Source organism: Zootoca vivipara, chromosome 1 (assembly GCF_965207765.1).
Source record: "Zootoca vivipara chromosome 1, rZooViv2.hap1.1, whole genome shotgun sequence".
Classification (NCBI taxonomy): domain Eukaryota; kingdom Metazoa; phylum Chordata; class Lepidosauria; order Squamata; family Lacertidae; genus Zootoca; species Zootoca vivipara.
Genome location: NC_142582.1, coordinates 106,207,656 through 106,226,782, shown reverse-complemented (window position 1 = coordinate 106,226,782; position 19,127 = coordinate 106,207,656). Strand labels below are relative to the sequence as shown.

At 44.9% G+C, this 19,127-nt stretch overlaps 1 protein-coding gene across 1 annotated transcript; it reads left to right on the top strand.

Annotated features, from left to right (window-relative positions):
- Positions 1-969: 969 nt before the first annotated feature.
- Positions 970-17,404, top strand: ZDHHC22 (zDHHC palmitoyltransferase 22). Its single transcript, XM_035118161.3, has 2 exons — positions 970-1,549; positions 11,352-17,404. The coding sequence occupies exons 1-2, from the start codon at positions 970-972 to the stop codon at positions 11,615-11,617; spliced, it is 846 nt and encodes a 281-aa protein (XP_034974052.2). The 3' UTR covers positions 11,618-17,404.
- Positions 17,405-19,127: the final 1,723 nt, after the last annotated feature.

Sequence of the window (19,127 nt, the reverse complement as noted above, 5' to 3'; positions counted from 1 at the left end):
GAGTGGATGTCGGCTTGTTTCGTTCTGCGATGCTCCTTGACGGAGCAGCGATGTTGCCAGACAGGCTGAAAGCCACAGAGTTCCTTGCTGGCGCACCGCTGGCGGCTGGTGCCCGGCAGCACTTAAGCAGCTGTTTGGAGCATTTCCTGATGATGCCCATGTCAGGGCAACAGCCGCCGCGGTAATCTGCGGATTTGTGGCTTTCCAGGCGAAATTAGAGCATCGTTTTTGATCCGTATTGCAGCGGATTAGGACCGCCACCCGGATCCTCGCCTCCCCGCTATCTAATTAATAGCGCATAATAAAATAATAACGGCGCTCTGCATGGAAGAAGAGGAACTCCTGAATTGTAGGGCGAGCCTCGGCAGCTCTGCTCAGCACACACACACACACACACACACACACACACACACACACACACACCCTCCTCGGAGTTCAAGGGGACTCGCTCCCCGGCGAGGGTATCTTGCAGCCTTCCAGAACAGGGGGCCACGAGGAGCAGAGAGAGCTGGGTGGCGATGCAACCGGCAGGAAGGCAGGCAGATAGGCAGGCAGGCAGGCAGGCAAGAGGCAGGCAACCTGAGAGAGACACTCCAGGGACTGCGGCCCCTGGCATCTCAGTGGCAATGCTGCCTGCCAGGGGCAGGGCCTGGAGCCAGACCTGAGGCTCAGCGATGGAGAGCGAACCTTTGAGTTTGTCCTCCTGTGCACCGCTGAGCAGAGCTAGGAGGTGAAATGTGTGGGGTGTGTTTGTGAGAGATTCCACTGAGGAAGGGAGCAGGTTGGGAGGGACAAAGAGCCAAGGAGACCTGTGAGGAGGTGCTTCTTTTTCTCCAGCACCAGGGGGGAGAGAGGGGGGCGAATGGGGAATCCTTGTGTGCATGGGAAAGTGCAAGTCCACAGGCTAGGCTGGTGACCACTTGCTTTCTCTCTCTCCTCTTGCTGTCCGTTGCAGGAATGTAATCCACCATGCTAGTCCTCAGGTTCCTCAATGTGGTTGCTCCTGCCTACTTCCTGTGCATCTCCTGTGTGACCTTCGTCCTCCAGCTCTTCCTCTTCATCCCCAGCATGTTCAAAGACCCTTCCGCCACCCCGCTCTTCTGCTCCTCCGCTTTGCTGCACGGCGCCCTTTTCCTCTTCCTCTCGGCCAACGCGCTGGGCAACTACATCCTGGTGATCCAGAACACCCCCGAGGACCTGAGCAAGGGCCTGAACTGGGTTGGAGGAGGAGGAGGAGGAGCCGATGGCGTGGCCCCCGACTGGCCTGATGGGAGCTGCCCCCCTGACTCGGCCTTACCCAACACCCACTTCTGTAGACTGTGTGCCCGGGTCACCCAAAGACATGACCACCACTGTTTCTTCACAGGGAACTGCATTGGGAGCAGGAACATGAGGAACTTCGTCATGTTCTGCCTGTATACTGCTTTGGCTTGCCTGGATTCCTTGGTGGCAGGGGTGGCTTACATTTCCACTGTGCTCTCCACCTCCTTTGCCAACCCACTGGCATTCCTCACTCTCCTGCCTCAGTCCATCAGCCAGTTCTTCTCAGGTCAGTGTCTTCTCCTCTAGCAGAAGGGGTGATCTGTGGCTCCCTTCCCTCTCCCCCTCTCCCTGCCAACCCTTCTTTATAAGACTTCCTTTCCCACAACAGCTGTCCCTCCAGCATTGCCAGGAGCCGGGGGGGAGGGGGCTGTCTGTGCATATGTGGGTTTCCTATGTTTCTTCGCCCATCTTTTGCTTTAATTGCTGGGGCTGCTTATTGGAATAGCCAGCAAATAAAAAAGCTAGGGTTCTGTGCAAAGGCCACCTTGATACACAAAGGTTGGGGCCTGCTCCAGGCTACCATCCAATGCTGTCTATGTATAATTGATTTGATTCCAAGAAAAGCACCCTGCAATGTCCTATGGGTGACTCAGTGTGGACCAGCCCAAGGCCATTGTCTGAAAGGTTTTGTACATCTTGGAAGACGATGGAAGGAGCATTTCATTCTTGTATTATGTGACCGAGGGAAGTTAGTGTAGAGGCTTGCAAGAAAGGTTCCTTTTCCAGAGTCCTATTTTCTCAGAAACTCATTGGTTATCACCTGGACTTTGGTTCCTCTTGATCTGAACATCATGTCTGTTCCTGTGAAAAGGACAGGAACTCGTTATGCAGAAACCTAATGCAGTTAATAATTTAATACTTCATTTAGGCAGCAACCCTAATTAAGCTAGTCCTATTGAACCTTCAGATCAACACCACACATTAAAAACATATCTAGCTTGCACTGAAAGCAAATGACTTTCCCCAAAACACCCTAAGAACTGTACTCGGTGAAGGGTATTAAGAACTGTAGCTCTATTAGCAGTAAACCACAGTTCTTGTGATCCTCTGTGAGAAGTCCTGTGCTTTAAATGGGCATTGGATGTGCTTTAAATGTGTGGTGTGGATCTGCCCTTATTAAAATGCAGGGGATTGCACTGATAAGCTGCTACTCTAAAAACACTTGCTAGGAGTAAGTCCCATTGCTGAATAAGCATGCATAGGATTGCACTGTCATTGTCTCATGGTGGAGGTAGACAAAAAGCAGAAATGATGAGAGGCACCCTGCTACATCCCACTTGCAAGTGCTCTACTGACTGAATTTGAAATGTGATTCAGATTCTGACCTTTCTGACCAAGATCAAACAGGCCTCATCATCATGCTGTTTTTCTTTTTCTCCACACCTCAGTTTGTTCCCACTTTCTGGTTTTCCCTCCTCGTATTTGTCAATTTCCACCCCTACTGCTCTCGCTTCTGAAATTCAAGAACCATAGAAAAGATCATTAAAATGAGAAACACACACACACTAAAGCCAGCCCAATACATTTTGCTGCCTGAGGCATAATAGTAAATGCCACCTCTCAAGTTAAGATGAACTGTACCCAAGTCTAGTCAAGTTATGCTTATCCCTGAAGCAGAAAATCTGACAAGTAACTTTTCTCTATCCTGGTAGAAAATATACAACACTTTAAATAACAAGTTGCTGCCCTTTTTTAAATACCCAAGATCTGTTGCCTGAGGTAGCTGCCTCATTTTGCCTAATGGTAGGGCTGGGGTCGTGGGCACACACACAGATGGATTCAGTTCCGAAAGTGATTTTTCCCACCCAACAGGCTTGCTGTCTGAATGCATTGTGTTTCCAGAGTTTATAGACTGAACAACTTACAAGGAAGCGTTAATATCCCTTACTGCTGCTAACATTGTACAACCAGGGAAGGACTGGGAAAAGGTCAGGGGTGTATATATTGGCTTTGAGATTATCCACGGGCTTGTTGACTCTAGTCTGTTCTTTATTGTTTATAATGACTGAGGCTAAATGAACCCAGTTTGTTCTTTAGATAAAAGGATAAATTTGTATGGCTGATAAGCACACAAGCGACAGTTTACTCAGATGGTAGTGTGAAGGTAGACCTTCATTGCAATATTATTTTAAGATGGTGTCTGAGAAGAGTGGGGTTGTTGTTTTTTAAAAAAATAATGATGGATCAATTTCTTAAGCTGACAGCTTGCCAAGTTCATTCTGATGTTTGGACTCTGCCCAGCATTTATAAACTGGAAAGGGAGAAGAAGAGGAAAGGCCACTGCAGTTGCGATTCCTTGATTCCATCGCCTGTTCCCCACCAGTCCTCCCATGAGCTAAGGCCATAGCTGCCAAGTCTCCCGTTTTCCCCGGGAAATCCCCATTTTTTCCAGCTGTTCCTAGCTGAAAAAACGGATTTTTTTGTTTTCCCCCGGTTTATTCTGGTGCGGCGGCCATTTTGGAACTGGGCGGAGCATGCTCAGAAGCGACTTTTGATGCTGCTCTGCCCAGTTCCAAATGGCGGCAGCGCTACTTCCAGTCTGTATCCCACCCACCTGACTGGGTTGCCCAGTCTTCAGATATGAAACAGCCTGAAGTGGGGAAAGATGGAATTGTTTCATGCCATATAGGCACTTCCATCACAAAATAACCTTCCTGAAATGAGCAACTATGGCCAGATGTGTTACACATTAGGTGGCCTGGAATGGATTTCAAAATTGGATTGGTATGCAAAATCGTCATCGTGCTTCAGCATTCATTAATTCATTCAGGCAGCCTTCCCATTTCCAGACCTCCCATTCAACTGTCCTCCGGGCAGTTTACAAAAATCAATAGAATACACAAATGCAATTCAATCAATAAAACAATCTCAATACAAATGAGATAAAAACTCAGAACCCAACATAAAACAGATTCAAGATAGCATAGGAATGGAGCAGCATAGAATCATTAAAAACACCAGCCTAAAAAGCCAGCAAAGGGAAAATATTTGGTTCCTAGATTTCAATGCTCTAAAACCCACAACTGAATTTAAATTCTATTTCTGACATGATTAGGTTACAGCAATAGTGTTGTCATCATATCACCTCATGTCCATCTGGAAGAAAATGAAGACATTCAGGTGGTGAAATGTGGGGGAGCTGAGTTAGCCTGCCTGCTTCATACTCAGCTTTTGCAAACTTTGCTCAGAATGAATAATCAAAACAAACAACTTCAGCTGTTTTACTGTATTTGCTTGCTTCAAGAAGGAGATTAAGGAACCATATGTGTTTTTAAGCAAGTGGCTTACAGGAGAATTTCAATTAGAAGCGGGAACAAAGAAATTGACAATTTTCCCTCTGCAAATGTTAGAAACGCGACACCTAAAATGAAGCTTGAAGCCTTTTCTGGGAGAAAATGTCTCAGCACATCTCCTGCTACAGCCTGAGCATTGAAAGGAGATAGCACAGGCATTCAATTAATGTCTGCTTCCAGACCCCCTACCCACTGTTTCAAATCCATCTCACAGGAGAGAAATTACATATGTCTGTGATTTTATTTAATTTTATTGCTTTCCAAAGGAGCCTGGTCTCTCTTTCGCTATTTAGTGTCCATGATGCTTTCCTGCAACTAATGGGACCTGACAAGGATGGAAGGATGACATTGCATTTAGAAAGCAATGTTGAACATATCCCCTTAACGTCTCTTTCAAGTTTACAGAAGACTCTTGGAATAACCAGCTGCCACAGTCTCCTTATACTGTAACAAGCTGTCATGGGGATTCACTACAATGTGGTGGCAGAGAATCTCTCTCTCTCTCCCTCGCCACCATATTGGAGAGTTAACTGATGAAATGGGATGAGCAGCAAATTCAGGGCAGATAAAAGAAAGGGATGATGGCCATTAGCTTAAATGGCATTTAAAGTAAAGACTATTTCCTAAAGCAGGGGTGAGGAACCTGTTGCTGGGCTACAGCTCCCATCATCCTTGACCATTGGTCATGGTGGCTGGGCTGATGGGAGTTGGAGTTCAACACCATCTGGAGGACTGCAGTTTCCCCACCCTTGTCACCATGGAGAACAAGTCTATCAATGGCTACTCATCATGCCTTTGTGAATGGGCAGTGAGACTCATGTGACAACCCCAGCCTGCGTTGAGCAGGAATTGTGATTTGGCTATGCTTTGCTTAGGATGGTTCTCTCTACTGACTTTTATAGTCAAATGCTTGGATGAGAATAATTCTGATCTTTCCTACTGACCTCTTGGCAATATATCTCCTTCAAGCTGAGATAGTAACATAACAAATGTCATTTACAGAACCCTGAAGGAATTATTACTTGCTAAGGTTTGATCATTATATAAATACCTTGATAAATGATATAGAAAACTCTTTAAACATAATCAAGGATTGCATAGTAGAACCCTTGGTCATGTCTCTCCATTTTATTCAAATCTCCTGATATATTTGAGTTTTGTACATGTTTTCTGAGTATCCCTGAAGAAATTTAACTACAGGTAAATGCATTTCTGTTTAAACCACTGCCTAATTATCCAGCTGTTTGGGATGCTTCTTAGGCTATTTGGAGAAATGAGTTTGTTACATAGTTCTATGAGTCACCGAAGCTATTAAAACTAGCTAATAGTCTGGTCCAATTTTCTTCTCCATAGACATTATATAATATTTTTAAAACAAACTATTATTTTCCTCTGATTTTCATACCATTAAAGTAAGGGGGAATACCTAGCAGTAGCACCATTATTGGTAACACCCAATATGAAACTCATTAACTAACAGTAGTTTAATGATGATCATCTATGGCTTAAATCGAAAGAATGGGTTTTTATCCTATTGCAGGCATTCAAAGCCAGGATGTTTGTGTTATATCACCCTGCTTTGTTACATACATTTAAGCTGCTCCGCCGGCACTTCTTTACAAGATTGTTTATTTCATTGAAATCATTTCTATATATTTTAAACGGCTTACAAGTTAACTTAAAGCATCAAATAAAGAATGATAGAGTATCAAAACATTACAGATGAAGGTCAAATAAAACACACTTTTAAAGCAGCAAGGTTAATAGGAAAACAAAATATTGAACATAAATGTTCAAATAACTTGAACATAGAACATTGTAGTGAAACGCCAAGTATGGTAAAAAAATTCCTTCAGTAGCACCTTAAAGACCAACTAAGTTTTTATTTTGGTATGAGCTTTCGTGTGCATTTGGTGTTTCAACTGGCTAAAGATCTTTTCTTAAAGTTCAGTCTGTCGCAATGTTACAGGCACATTCACAGATCCTCACCAGGCAAACCTTGGAAGATAAAGAGATATACTGGAAGGCCTCATTAGTGGATCTCTTAAAGCAGGCAGATTTATCGCAGGGGTGGGTTGTTGTTTTTAGGTTTGTAGTCCTAAGCCATTTTAAAGCAGGCCTGGAGAACTTGTAGCCTTCCATTTGCGGGCACACGCGCTAATCCTTGTCTGGGGTGCCTACCCCTTCCCCCCAAAGGATGAGACCAGAGACCAGAGTAGGCTATGGGTTCAAATTGGCCACAACTTTACTTGAGCTTCAGAAGTGGGAAACTTGGCATAGGCCTTGGCAGGTAACCCTCTCAGCCTGTCTGGCTGAGGATATGCAGGCTAATGAGGTACCGTGGGAGGGGACTGTAAAGCGCAAACAGCATGCCCTTCCACTAACCTCGGCCCGGGAGTTTGACCTACATGCCACTGCTCTAGGACCAGGGACTCCCGGTTTTTGCCCTTTAATGGGCCCTGCAAGCGCCGCCGCATGGGAAGGGAGCATGAAACCTGATGATAGACTAAAGGATACTTTGCCAAGGCCTAAAATCGCCAAAGTTGTGACGAATTGCTGCGGGGAAGGCGAAACCTGCCAATGCAGGGAAAATTCCTTCCCGGTTCTGAATACAGCAACCATCTTACGACCGCAGCAGCGCCCGCTGACCTGGAATGCAAAATATTAGTCTGTAAGGAAAAATCGTTAACTTGATGACCGCTGACTTAGGATGAAATTATGTGGAGGCAAGAACGTAATAATTTGAGGGAGGGAGGGTGGGTGAACCTGAAAGAAAAATCCAAGTAAGGCCTGGCCAAAAGGCTCAGCCTCTTTTCTTTTTGCCTCAGTCCCACCCCCGTCCGTCCATCCGTCCATTGTCCTACCTGGCCGGGGGCGGGTCAAAGGCCAACCTGAGCCGGTGGGAGGCACCCGCCCAGGTAAGCCCCATTCGGTGCCGCAAACCTCGCCCACCTGTGGGGATGGGAGGGCGGGAAATGTTGTTGGACTCCAACTGCTACCAACCCCAACCAGCATGGCCAATGATCAGGGTTGATGGAAGTTGCAGTTCAGCCAGAGCCAGAATTTCCTCAGCCCTTTTTTAAAGATAAGAACTAGGGTCTGGAATTATGACAAAGGGTACAATGTGGGAAGGTTTCTCGTCTTGCCCCAAAAGGCTTCCTGTCCATAGCTGCCAAGTTATCCCTTTTTTAAAGGGATTTTCCCTTATGCTGAATAGGCTTCCTCACGAGAAAAGGGAAAACTTGGCAGCTATGTTCCTGTCGTACTTCTGGTTTCCTGTGGCTTTGGTCAATTTGAGCAATGTGTGTATGCACCCTAATTTAGCCCATTGAGTTCAACAGGATTAAGATGTGACTGGCTTTCGGGGGCTTTTGAATGAATCCACGTGATAAATGATAAATGAAAAGATTAAACCAGCTTTTCTTTTGAGGAAGGTGAATATATTTCTTGATCAAAGTAAATATATTCAAGGGGTGGGGTGGGGGTAGGGAGAGACACAAATTGGCACTGTCCTGATTCTATCTATTCCAGTATTATTCCAGAGAGGTGCCTGTGTTAGTTTGTAGCTCAAAAAGAGAAAATAATAAAAGCTCATGGCGCCTTAAAAGACTAACAGATTTCTTGCGGCATGTTTGTGGAGCCAGCCCATTTCATCCTTATAAGGTATTAGGTATTAGGTACAGGGAAGGGAGAAATTGTAAACAGTGAATTCAAATGATTGTGACAGGTAAAAAGTACAGTCTGAGTTAAAGCTTAGATGCATGCAGAATAAACACAGTGACTGTTCATAGCCACAGTAATTGTTGACAACATAATCAACCTAGAATTGTTAAATAGAAAAAAAATCCTTCAGTAGCACCTTAAAGATCAACTAAGTTTTTATTTTGGTATGAGCTTTCATGTGCATGCACACTTCATGAAGTATGCATGCACATGAAAGCTCATACCAAAATAAAAACTTAGTTGGTCTTTAAGGTGCTACTGAAGGATTTTTTTTCTATTTTGCTTCGACTCAGACCAACACGGCTACCTACCTGTAACTAGAATTGCTAAGTCAACAAACAGCTACAGCAGTGGTTTTCAACTTGTGTGCCGTGGCACCCTGGGGTGCCTTGAATGATGGTCAGGGGTGCCACAGGCAACATTGGCCTTTGTCCCTCTTTCTTTCCTTCCCTCCTCTGATGCTCTCTTATGACTCTGCCTCCCAAAGGCTTGCACAACTGTTTATTGCAGCAGCCTTGGATATAAGCTCTGCAGGTGAATAGTGCCTCTAGGAAGCACCTCTCTTTGGGATGGGGGGTGGAGCAGCTCAGAGACCAGGGATGGCAGTAGAAGCTGCCCGGAGAGAACACTTCACAAGGGAGGGTGTTCGAAAAAGGGTGAGGCAAGGGGTGACATAACTGGGTTCCTGAGTCCCACAGGGATGCCACAGTAAGAAAGTAGTTGGTTAAGGGAGCTGTGGACTCAAAGAGGTTGAAAACCTCTGATCTACAACAAGACAAAAAACCATAGAGCTGGAAGGGACCCTGAGAGTCGCCTAGTCCAACCCTCTGCAATGTAGGAATCTCAACACATGGTTCCCCATCCAATTTGAAATCTTACTGGATCCTGCTTAGCTTTGCAAATGTGCTAGCAGATTTATTGCTGCTCTAGGCAGAATCAAAATTCTCAGTAAATTCCAATTCAGTATTTCTGAACAGGAGCCTCCCCTTGAAATCCCCTAGTAGGAGAATCACAACTTTCAGGACAGCAGCAGAGTGCCCCAGGAGAAGAGTTGAGTTATTAAGTGAGAAGGAAGCCTGTGTAGGCAATAAACAAAGGTCAAGAATAAGGTTGCATGGGCTCAGTGCAAAGTGTTAGGTTTATAATGAAGCTGTTCTGGTGAGGCTGGTTAGGAATGCAGAGAATATAAGCAGATGGGAAAGATCAGTTAACTGCTGACTTCTACAGCCAGAGCAGGCAACAAAGGTCCATTTCTTTTGGCTAACATCCCAATGGTTCAATATTACATGTGCCAAATGTCTCTAGATCCAATCCTGGCAGAAGCCTCTGGTCTAGCCTATATACATAGGTGGGGTAGGATTAATATATCAACCTCAAACTGTCAATGTTTGGCACATCTGACAACATGGTTGATTCCCAAAGAGAGGAATTAAGCACAATAACATCGAAAGCCTCCTGCTTTCTTACAGCTTCATATGCGATGGAGCTCCTGCTCTCCAAGTCATATGACAACACATTTCCTATTCGAATTCTTCCTAGAAGGCTCATTTTTGTGCATTGTTTTATCTTATCTCCTGACATTTAGACTAATGACTGGGATGTTGCTTATATTCTGCAGAATTTTCCATTTTGACCCTGTCACTAAGAATTAGCTGCAATGTAAACTACTCTAAAGAAATGTTGGATTTTAACTCCACTCCCCCCACCCTGATACTGCAATTAAGGAGCTGCTGAAAAAAAGACAACTGAAATATTTATTTAACCATGCAATCTTATGTATGCCAATCTACTTGGAAGTTTGTTCAGTGAGGCTTATTCCTTAGAAAAGTATGGTTCCAGCCTTAGTCCTGCATCTTCCTCCCCCTGATTCTGTTTAATTGTTAAGTAAACCTTCTACATCTGCCACATTTCACCTCTGCTTGCTGTACTGCGAAAGAACTGAAATCAGAAGAACCTACCTCATATTGAGGCAAACCAATGGCCTACCTGGCTCAGTTCTGTCAACACTAACTGGCAGCAGCTCTTTAGAGGTCCAGACCAGGGACATTCCCAGTCCTGAACATGGAGATGCTGGGGGTTCCACCTAGAACCTGCAAATGTTCTGCTACTGAGCCTATTCTAGCTCTTGGCAGCTGAAAATCTGCTTCTAAGCACTAGATTAAGCCACTAACTGCAAACAAGCCATGTTGGCTTCAGGTTTTGGAGGGCGTAGGGAGCTCTGGCAAGATGCCCTCAGGGACACCCTGCTCCTTGTCACTGTCATCACCTCTTCTGTGCCCAATGGACAGAGTGAAGCCAGTGCAGTTCCATCTCCTTGCACTGCTTGAAGGCTTGGAGAGAGCATTTAGCAAGAGCGATGGAAGGGGGAGGGGGGGCAGAAGTAGGGGGGAGCTTTGGGGTGCAGCCATGAATTCTCTGCTAGGGTCTAGGCCTTGGCACATGTCACAACAAACTTTCACAGCAAACTTCCTTTGGGCACTCTGCCAACTGCCTCCAGTATAAAAGTATTATTCAATAAGTATTATATTACTTATTGAATTTATATACCGCCCTATGATATGTGTGGACAAACCATTTTCTCTGTTCCAGGATGGACAGATATCATCACACCATGAGTGAATGTCCACGTTACAACATAAGGAAAGCCTGCTGGATCAGGCCAATGGCCCATGTGGTGCAGCATCCTGTTCTCACAGTGGCCAACTGGTAAACCCCACGAGCAGAACCTGAGTTCAAAACCAATCTACCTCCCTGTAGTTTCTTGCAGTTGGTATTCAGAAGCATCACTGCCTCTCACCATGCAGTTGGACCATAGCTGTCATGGCTAGTAGCCCTTGATACCCTCAAGGAATTGATGCAACCCCATTTCAAAGCCATCCAAGATGGCAGCCATCCCTGCCTCCCATGGCAGTGGGTTCCATAGCTTAACAATGCACCGTGTGAAGATGTACTTTCTTTTATCTGTCCCAAATCTCCCAACATTTTCTCTTCCCTTCCCCTTTGGGTCCGCAGGAGCTCTGCTAAGCTCGGAAATGTTTGTCATCCTCATGCTATACCTCTGGCTGGGGATCGGACTCGCCTGCGCCGGCTTCTGCTGCCACCAAATGCTGCTGATCTTGCGAGGCCAAACGCGGTACCAGGTGCGGAAGGGGGTGGCGGCACGAGCCCGTCCTTGGAAGAAGAACCTGGAAGAGGTCTTTGGGAAGAGGTGGCTGCTCGGACTGCTCATCCCCGTGCTCAACGTAGGAAGCGACTATCACAGGCAGAAGGAGAAGTGACGCCGCCCGGCACACAGGTGCGCATGAGCACACATACATGCACATGCGTGGGCCATAATGGAGTTGCAGCACATTGAGGCACCTCTCTTTCCGTCCCCACTTCTCAGCCTTGCCACCTACTGTACAGGAAGGGAGGCAACTATCAAGCTAGCTGGGCTGATTCTGTATCTTAGAAGGGGAAATGGTTGCCCGTGTTATATGTGAAGCTACAGCAGTAATCTCTGGGTTGCTAAAAGCGTTCATCAGACCCACCCTTGGGACTCTGAATCATTTTCTCACTGTGCCCCTTCTCACAATCTTCTCCCTTCCCACCTTGCCTTTCATGCTTAACTTGCCGTAGGAGTAGCAACAACAGCACATCCCCCACCATCTCAAGGTAGTCTGCCTTGCTCTGAGTAGGCTGTAAGCACAGCAGAGACTCCTGTGGGATTTGCCCAATCTGTTACTTGAAAGCTGCTTTTCTTTCTTTCTTTTTTGCAGTTTTTCAACTGACCCCAATATAGCAAGGAGCCGGTTTCACAAGAACAGCAAAGTGTGGTTGGTGAAGCACTTTAAGGTGCAAGGAATGACAACTGCTGGGGAGGCAGATGGTATATGCCTGCACACTTCAGAGATGACAAGCATTTCCCTGCCCACCTCCTAGTTGCTCCCCTCCATTCCAACATCCAGGAACGATGGTTAACAGCCTGAGCATGTGGCCTGCCAGGGTAGCAGGTCTGCTGGCTGATTTTTATTTTTATATTTTTTTAGAGAATGAGGTTCGTTTTCAACCCACTTGCCCTGATCCCTGACACATGGCGCTGTTCAAAGCCCATCTTGCCCCAAGGATGAGGAAACAAGCTTATTTGGGTTGAGCACAATGATGGCAACAGGAAGAGCAGGCAAGTGTATGAGAAAGGAGCGACTGAATGTATGAAGACGTTAAAGTTCTGGACTGTCTTATACAGTGGTACCTTGGGTTACAGACGCTTCAGGTTACAGATGCTTCAGGTTACAGACTCCGCTAACCCAGAAATAGTACCTTGGGTTAAGAACTTTGCTTCAGGATGAGAACAGAAATCACGCGGCAGCAGCGGGAGGCCCCATTAGCTAAAGTGGTACCTCAGGTTAAAAACAGTTTCAGGTTAAGAACGGACCTCCATAATGAATTAAGTTCTTAACCTGAGGTACCACTGTACTGAGGCAGAGCCCATGATTGTCTGACTTACAGGGGCTCTACATGATTGTAAGAAGAAGCATTTTCTAAGCTCAATCCATTAACTCACAAGTTGGCAACCCACAGCTTGGTGCTGACAAAAGGCCCTCCACCTCTTCTTTAAGAGGAAAAGATGGTGAGAGGGAAGCTGTGTACACATTACTGTGGCTCCTGTGCACTCTCAATGCTGGTGTTCGAAGCTTAGTGCACACGACCATTAGCCACAGTCCTTATTTATGCATCCTGTAGTTTCTGCTGTTTAATGCCTTTCCCCTCAGACCAGCTTCCTTCCAATTTGAAAACGTAAGTCGCAGTTAAGCAGAGGTGCATTGTACTTCAGCCATCCATTGCACATGCGCAGAGGACAGCACATGCGCAGAGCTTGGCTTCCTTGAATAGGAATTTGGAAGGTTTGCAGGTGTGGGGAAACAAGCCAGGAAATGGTGTCTACGGCGATGTAAACATGTGGCTTGAAATGCAGCAGGTAAGGAGGGGATAAGTGTTACTGGATGATGGTCAGATGTGCAAATGGAGGGATGGGTGAAAGGGAGAGATAAGCGATGCCCCCCCATAACCTTTTGCTTTGGCCCAACCTATCACCACCAGTATGTGTCCCCCTGTCACTTTCTTCTGATGGGATGCAGGCTTTGACACCCCCGCCCCAAAGCTTACCCACCCATTTAATTGGAGATGGCAGGGATTGAACTTAGGACCTTCAGCATCAAAGCTGCGTGCTTTGTCACTGGGCTATGGGCTCCTGCCTTCTCAAGGGACATCTCACATGGAGGAGTACCCTAAGACTGCATTGTTGTGTATGTGGGAGAGGGGAGTGAATGAGCAGAGGCTGGAGAAGAATGGGATGGTATAGGTGGAGGGAGTTATTTGAAAAATGAGTTGTGTATGAGAATAAACGGGTTTCTTTTCCATCATGCTTATGTTGGAACGAAGGAATCATATTTCTATGTGTAGCCTGCCCTCCCCCATTCCATGTACAAAAGACAACTTGAATGGCAGTGGAATCTTACTTCAACATTAGGAACGGAGGAGAAATTTGACTCAGTATGCATTTAAAACTGGATCTCTCAAATCCACACTTTCCAAAACAATATATGAACTGAAACACAAGCTATCCTTTGAAATTTGCACTTATCCGAATTTTGGTTCTTCAACCATTGTTTACAAAAATGCATATTTTAGGAGACGCATGCATAAAAATGAAGATATTGGTGAAAACAATGTGCGCAAATGCATTATGTTGGGGGAAAGTGCTTGTCAAAACGTGTACATTAATCAAAGTTGCTTATAAAAATGTGTTAAGAGAGTTTGCACTAAAATGCTGATGATTTTGCAAATTGCTTCCAAATGTAGAGAAGTCAGTTTAAGATGGGTAAAATGAGAAATGAAGGGAGCCAAAACTGACAGTTCCCTATTCAACACTGGTGATGGAACAGAGTCACCCACTGCGCCATGGGGCAGTAAGCTAACCCTGAGGACACACAGCACCGGCTGCCTGGGGCAACTTCCTAACTCTGTCTAATGGCAGGGCTGGCTCTATCAAGAAGTTGCTTCCATAAGGAAATATTTGCTACCCATTCTGGCTGACTAATGTGCAGTCTGCCTGACAAAAGGAAGAGCAGGAATGGTTGGCTAGAAGCTATAGCAGTACTCTTCCTCTTTCACCTTTGGTAAACCCATTTTGCAGCTTTTTAGTGGTGCAAAAAAACCAAAACGAGAAACTCACTGTGATCAATGAAATGTGTATGTACACCCAGGGCAACAATGCCTGTCTTGCACCACTTTCAGCTTTCTTCAAAACTCCCATCGGTCTCCAACTTAAGAGGGCATGAGATGTAGTTTTGCATGTGTCAGGGAGCAGCCAAGTGAGATAGTGAACTGAATTATTGAAGGGAAGACTCTAAGTAGCAGCCCTTGAAGGCAGGCCCTCAAATTAGCACTTTGTAATAAATAATTCTTTCATGATTAATAGGGTGAAGAGTTCATACCATACATGGACGATAAGAGACATTTCAAGGAACAAAACCATTCAATCTCATTTTTTATTTCTATTTTTACCATCCTTCCACAGCCAAGCTCTCTTCCATATTGTTATTCTAATCATGACTGCCTCTTGGGCCACACCAAGCTGTTCTGTCTTAAAACCGCCTCCCCCAATCTGGCACCCATAATGTTTTGGGCTACAACTCCCATCAGACACAGCCAGCCACATAGTCCAAAACATCTGGAGGGCACCAGGTTGGGGAAGGGTGTCTTAGAATGATGCTTCTAGCAACATATTCATTCAACTTCATGGGGGCAATTAACTTAGTTTAGTCTAAACTGCAGGGATTAATCAGATCAGTAGGGAAGCTAAATACAACTTGGACCCTTCCAACCTATAGTGGAAGGTGCCTTATTTTTTTTTATAGGTAACAAAATCTGTCAGCCTATTTCAGCTAAGCACATTTTATGCTGGTGCCCATATTGGATTTTGCAGACATTGAAAATCCATCACTTTTTCACAATTCAGAAATAGTTGTTTGTGTTTCATTTATTTTTAATTAGGAACTTGCATCTTGAAAATGGAAATCTAAGCACATGCGCTAATGCTGAAATCCACCCCACAAACAAAACACATTTTACCTTTTTCCATATGCAAATTACCTATTTATTTTCTACAACTTGACCCCGCCCTTTTGGTACCTGTGCTTTAAAACAATAAAATCAACAACTGAAACAATTAAAGCAGAATAAACACAGAAAATAAATGAGCAGCATTTAAAACCTAGCAGGAGCTCCGAAGTTAAAATTAGCACAGACTATTTATAAGGCTAGGTTGGGGGGGGGGAGAGATATTCAGCTGGTGCCAAAACAACACAAAGAGGAGTACCAGGAAAGTTTGCCTGGGAAGAGTGTTCAACAAAGAGGGCATCACCATTGAGAAGGCTTTCTCCCCAGTCATCACCCGGGTCACCTCAGAGGGCAGAGGCACCCAGAAGAGTCAACATTTCCTCAACATTCAAGTTATGACAAGTGTCATATTTGCATTAGTAACATAAGGAAACCTTACTGCTGCTCTTGAGTTGGCCGGAAGGATCACAGTTAGCAATTGGTGCTGGATCTTTTCCTTTCACAACATGGATGGTTCACATTTGGTGGAGAAATGTGGTCCAAGGAACTGTCCAAGTCACATTTCTCACATTTCCATTGACAAAAAGCTTTGGCCATGTCCTTGTCATACAGCTTTGTAGTGCCAATATGCACACACAAGAAACAAATTAAATAAGCATATTCTGAAGAGGTGTATTGACCTTGAGAACATCTCAAAAGAAGAAATTGCTAACAGGTTAGCACACATAGAGAAGTGGCTTACTAAATACAGTGGTACCTCGGTTTACAAACACAATTGGTTTCAGAAGTCTGTACTTAACCTGAAGCGAACTCTCCCATTGAAAGTAATGGAAAGTGGATTAATCTGTTCCAGGTGGGTCCACGGAGTACTCAACCTGAAGCGTACTTAACCTGAGGTATGAGTGTAATTGGTTCTGGAAGTCCGTACTTAACCTGAAGTGTACTTAACCTGAAGCGTACTTAACCTGAAGCGAACTTTCCCATTGAAAGTAATGGAAAGTGGATTAATCCATTCCAGACAGGTCCATGGAGTACTTAAACTGAAAATACTCAAACCAAGGCGTACTTAAACTGAGGTATGACTGTAAGACATGTGCTTGCATGAAAATGCCTTTATTTACCTAGCTATCTCCTCTGCTGCATTTTCACACAACAATAAAATGTATTGATTTTTTTTAATAAAAAAAAGTTTGCCTCTTCCGTGCTGTGATCTTTAACTTCTCTTTTGGGAAATGGGGAGGAAGGATGAGGCTGTTAGATTCTTAAATACCATAAACAAAAGAATTCGTTTTATTATTAGATAAAATATTTCAAGTTAGCCTAGCAATTAGATATCAGGTCAGTGTAAAAATAAGGCCAAAAAGGGTCATGCCACCATCATAAAATGTTAAACCATAAAATAGTAAACCAATGTAGCTTATTGATTTTCTCTTTTTCTCTGGTTCTACAATGTGTGTCTCTTGTGTAACTACTCTTGGCTTTTCATTTTGGACTCCTTAAATCTTTAATGCTAAATCTCTTATGTAAGAAACAAAGAGTCATGAACTACTGCATGCTACGTTTTCAACATCAGAGAGTTCAGTCCTGGAAAGTTGAGGAACCTTAGACTCTCCAGGTGTTTTTGGATTACAACCCCATCAGCTTCTGCCAAGATGGCCAATGGTCAGGAATGATGAAAACTGGAGTCCAATAGCATCTGAAGGACAACAGTTCCCTCACCCCTGCTTGCTCATAAAGATCCTCTGGAGAGGCTCTCCTCCAGAATTTCTCCCATCAGCATGTGAATTGAGTTAGGCTGGGCAACAGGAAAGGACTGTCCCCGTGACCATATGCAGACTATAGAACTCCCGGTTAAGGGAGACCTTAAGTGTGTATGCTTGTTTACAAAGCTATTGTACTGGTAACCTTACTGTATGCTTGTGAAACACTGACCACTTATAAACGCCATCTCCAACTCCTTGAAAGATTCCATCAACAGTGTCTCTGAAAAATTTTTTACCTCACTTGGGAAGACAGGCAAGCCCAATGCCAGTGTACTGGAAGAAGCAAAGGTCACCAGGGTCGAAGCAATGATTCTTCAACATCAACTTCCTTGGACTGGTCATGTTGTCTGGATGCCTGATTATTATCTTCCAAAGCAACTATTCCAAACTTAAAAATGGAAGCGTAATGCTGGTGGTCAACAAAAGAGGTTTAAAGACTGTCTCAAGGCAAATCTAAAAAAATGTAGTATAAACACAGACAACTGGGATACACTGGCCTATGAGCTTAGCTGCCAAGTACCCTGTTTTTCACGGGAAACCCCCGGATTTTAATCCGTTTCCTGCTGTTCTCCTGAATGGAGAAAAATCCCGGAAATCCCCTGGATTTCCTGCCTGCCAGGGAGCCTCCATTTTGGGTGCTGCTTTGCCCATGTGTGGGCACCAAGTTGGCTGCCGGGCATGCGTAGAAGCGACTTCTGGTGCCGCTCTGCCCTATTTCCGGTGCCCACACATGGTCAGAGCGGCCCCAGAAATTGCTTCTATGCATGCCCGGCGGCCATCTTGGTGCCCACACTTGGTGCACACCGCCGCTGATCCCGCATTTTTCAGCGGGAGACTTGGCAGGTATGCCTGTGAGTGCTCCAATTGGAGAACAGCCTTTACCAAAGGTGTCATGGACTTTGAAGACACTTGAACCCAGGATGAAAGGGAGAAGCGAGCTAAAAGCGAGCTCATTTGGCAAACCCTCACCATGATCAACTGCCACCCAGAAACCTATGTCCCCACTGTGGAAGGACCTGTAGATCCAGAACTGGCCTCCAAAGTCACTTACAGACTCACTCTTAAGACCGTGTTCATGGAAGATAATCTTACTCGGCCATGAGTGATAACCAAAGGGGTGTGTGTGTGTGTGTGTGTGTGTGTGTGTGTGTGTGTAGATTTGATGTGTTGTTTTCAATTTGATCTTTTAAGCCATCTTGGGTGTTGTTGCTTAAATAAGTGCTTATTTCCCTCACCACCAAATAATCACAGTCGGCTCCCTGACAGACAGTCAGGTCTTGTGGCAGTGGCCAGAGGAGGAATGACCACTGGAGAAGCACAGAGAGAAGAAACGCCACGGTGCACCTGCAGCAACACAGCCAGGCACCTTCATCTGTCCCAGTTACAACAAGACATGTCTCTCCTGTATTGGTCTCAACAACCACAGCAAGTGCTGTAACCTTCCAACAGTTTGACTTCACCCCTAAAGGTACACTTCTCCATCCTTTCGAGACAGACAGATGCCAACAACAACTCCCATATATCTGCAAGGGGGGAGGAGGAATTAAATACCACTGCCTTTATTACCCTTACCAAAAAAATATGGCAAATACCTTCATTTAACCAACCCCACCCACCCCAACAAAGACTTCCCCAAGCTTTGTCTTCAGCGAGTTCTCATATTCTCATTGAAATCTTGCTGGAGAAGATGATCATGTGATTATGTTTCACATCTAATCATCCTAGTGGAATGCAATGCCCCTTCTGGGATAGTTTGCCTGATATTGTCTCCTTTTATATTCAAAATCCCAGAGCTTGAGATTGTTGTTCTACCCTTGTGGAAGAGTGAATAAGCTTTTCTGTGGATATGGTCCGAATGCTCTGTTTTGTATCACTGCTGGCTTTTTTGTTTTCTTGTTGATTTCTAAAAGGGACAGGCTCCCCG

Excerpts from the sequence above, each read along its gene's own strand:
- ZDHHC22 (XM_035118161.3), top strand. The coding sequence starts at position 970 with ATGCTAGTCCTCAGGTTCCTCAATGTGGTTGCTCCTGCCTACTTCCTG. Across the intron at positions 1,550-11,351 it reads CATCAGCCAGTTCTTCTCAG|GAGCTCTGCTAAGCTCGGAA; the intron begins GTCAGTGTCTTC and ends TTGGGTCCGCAG.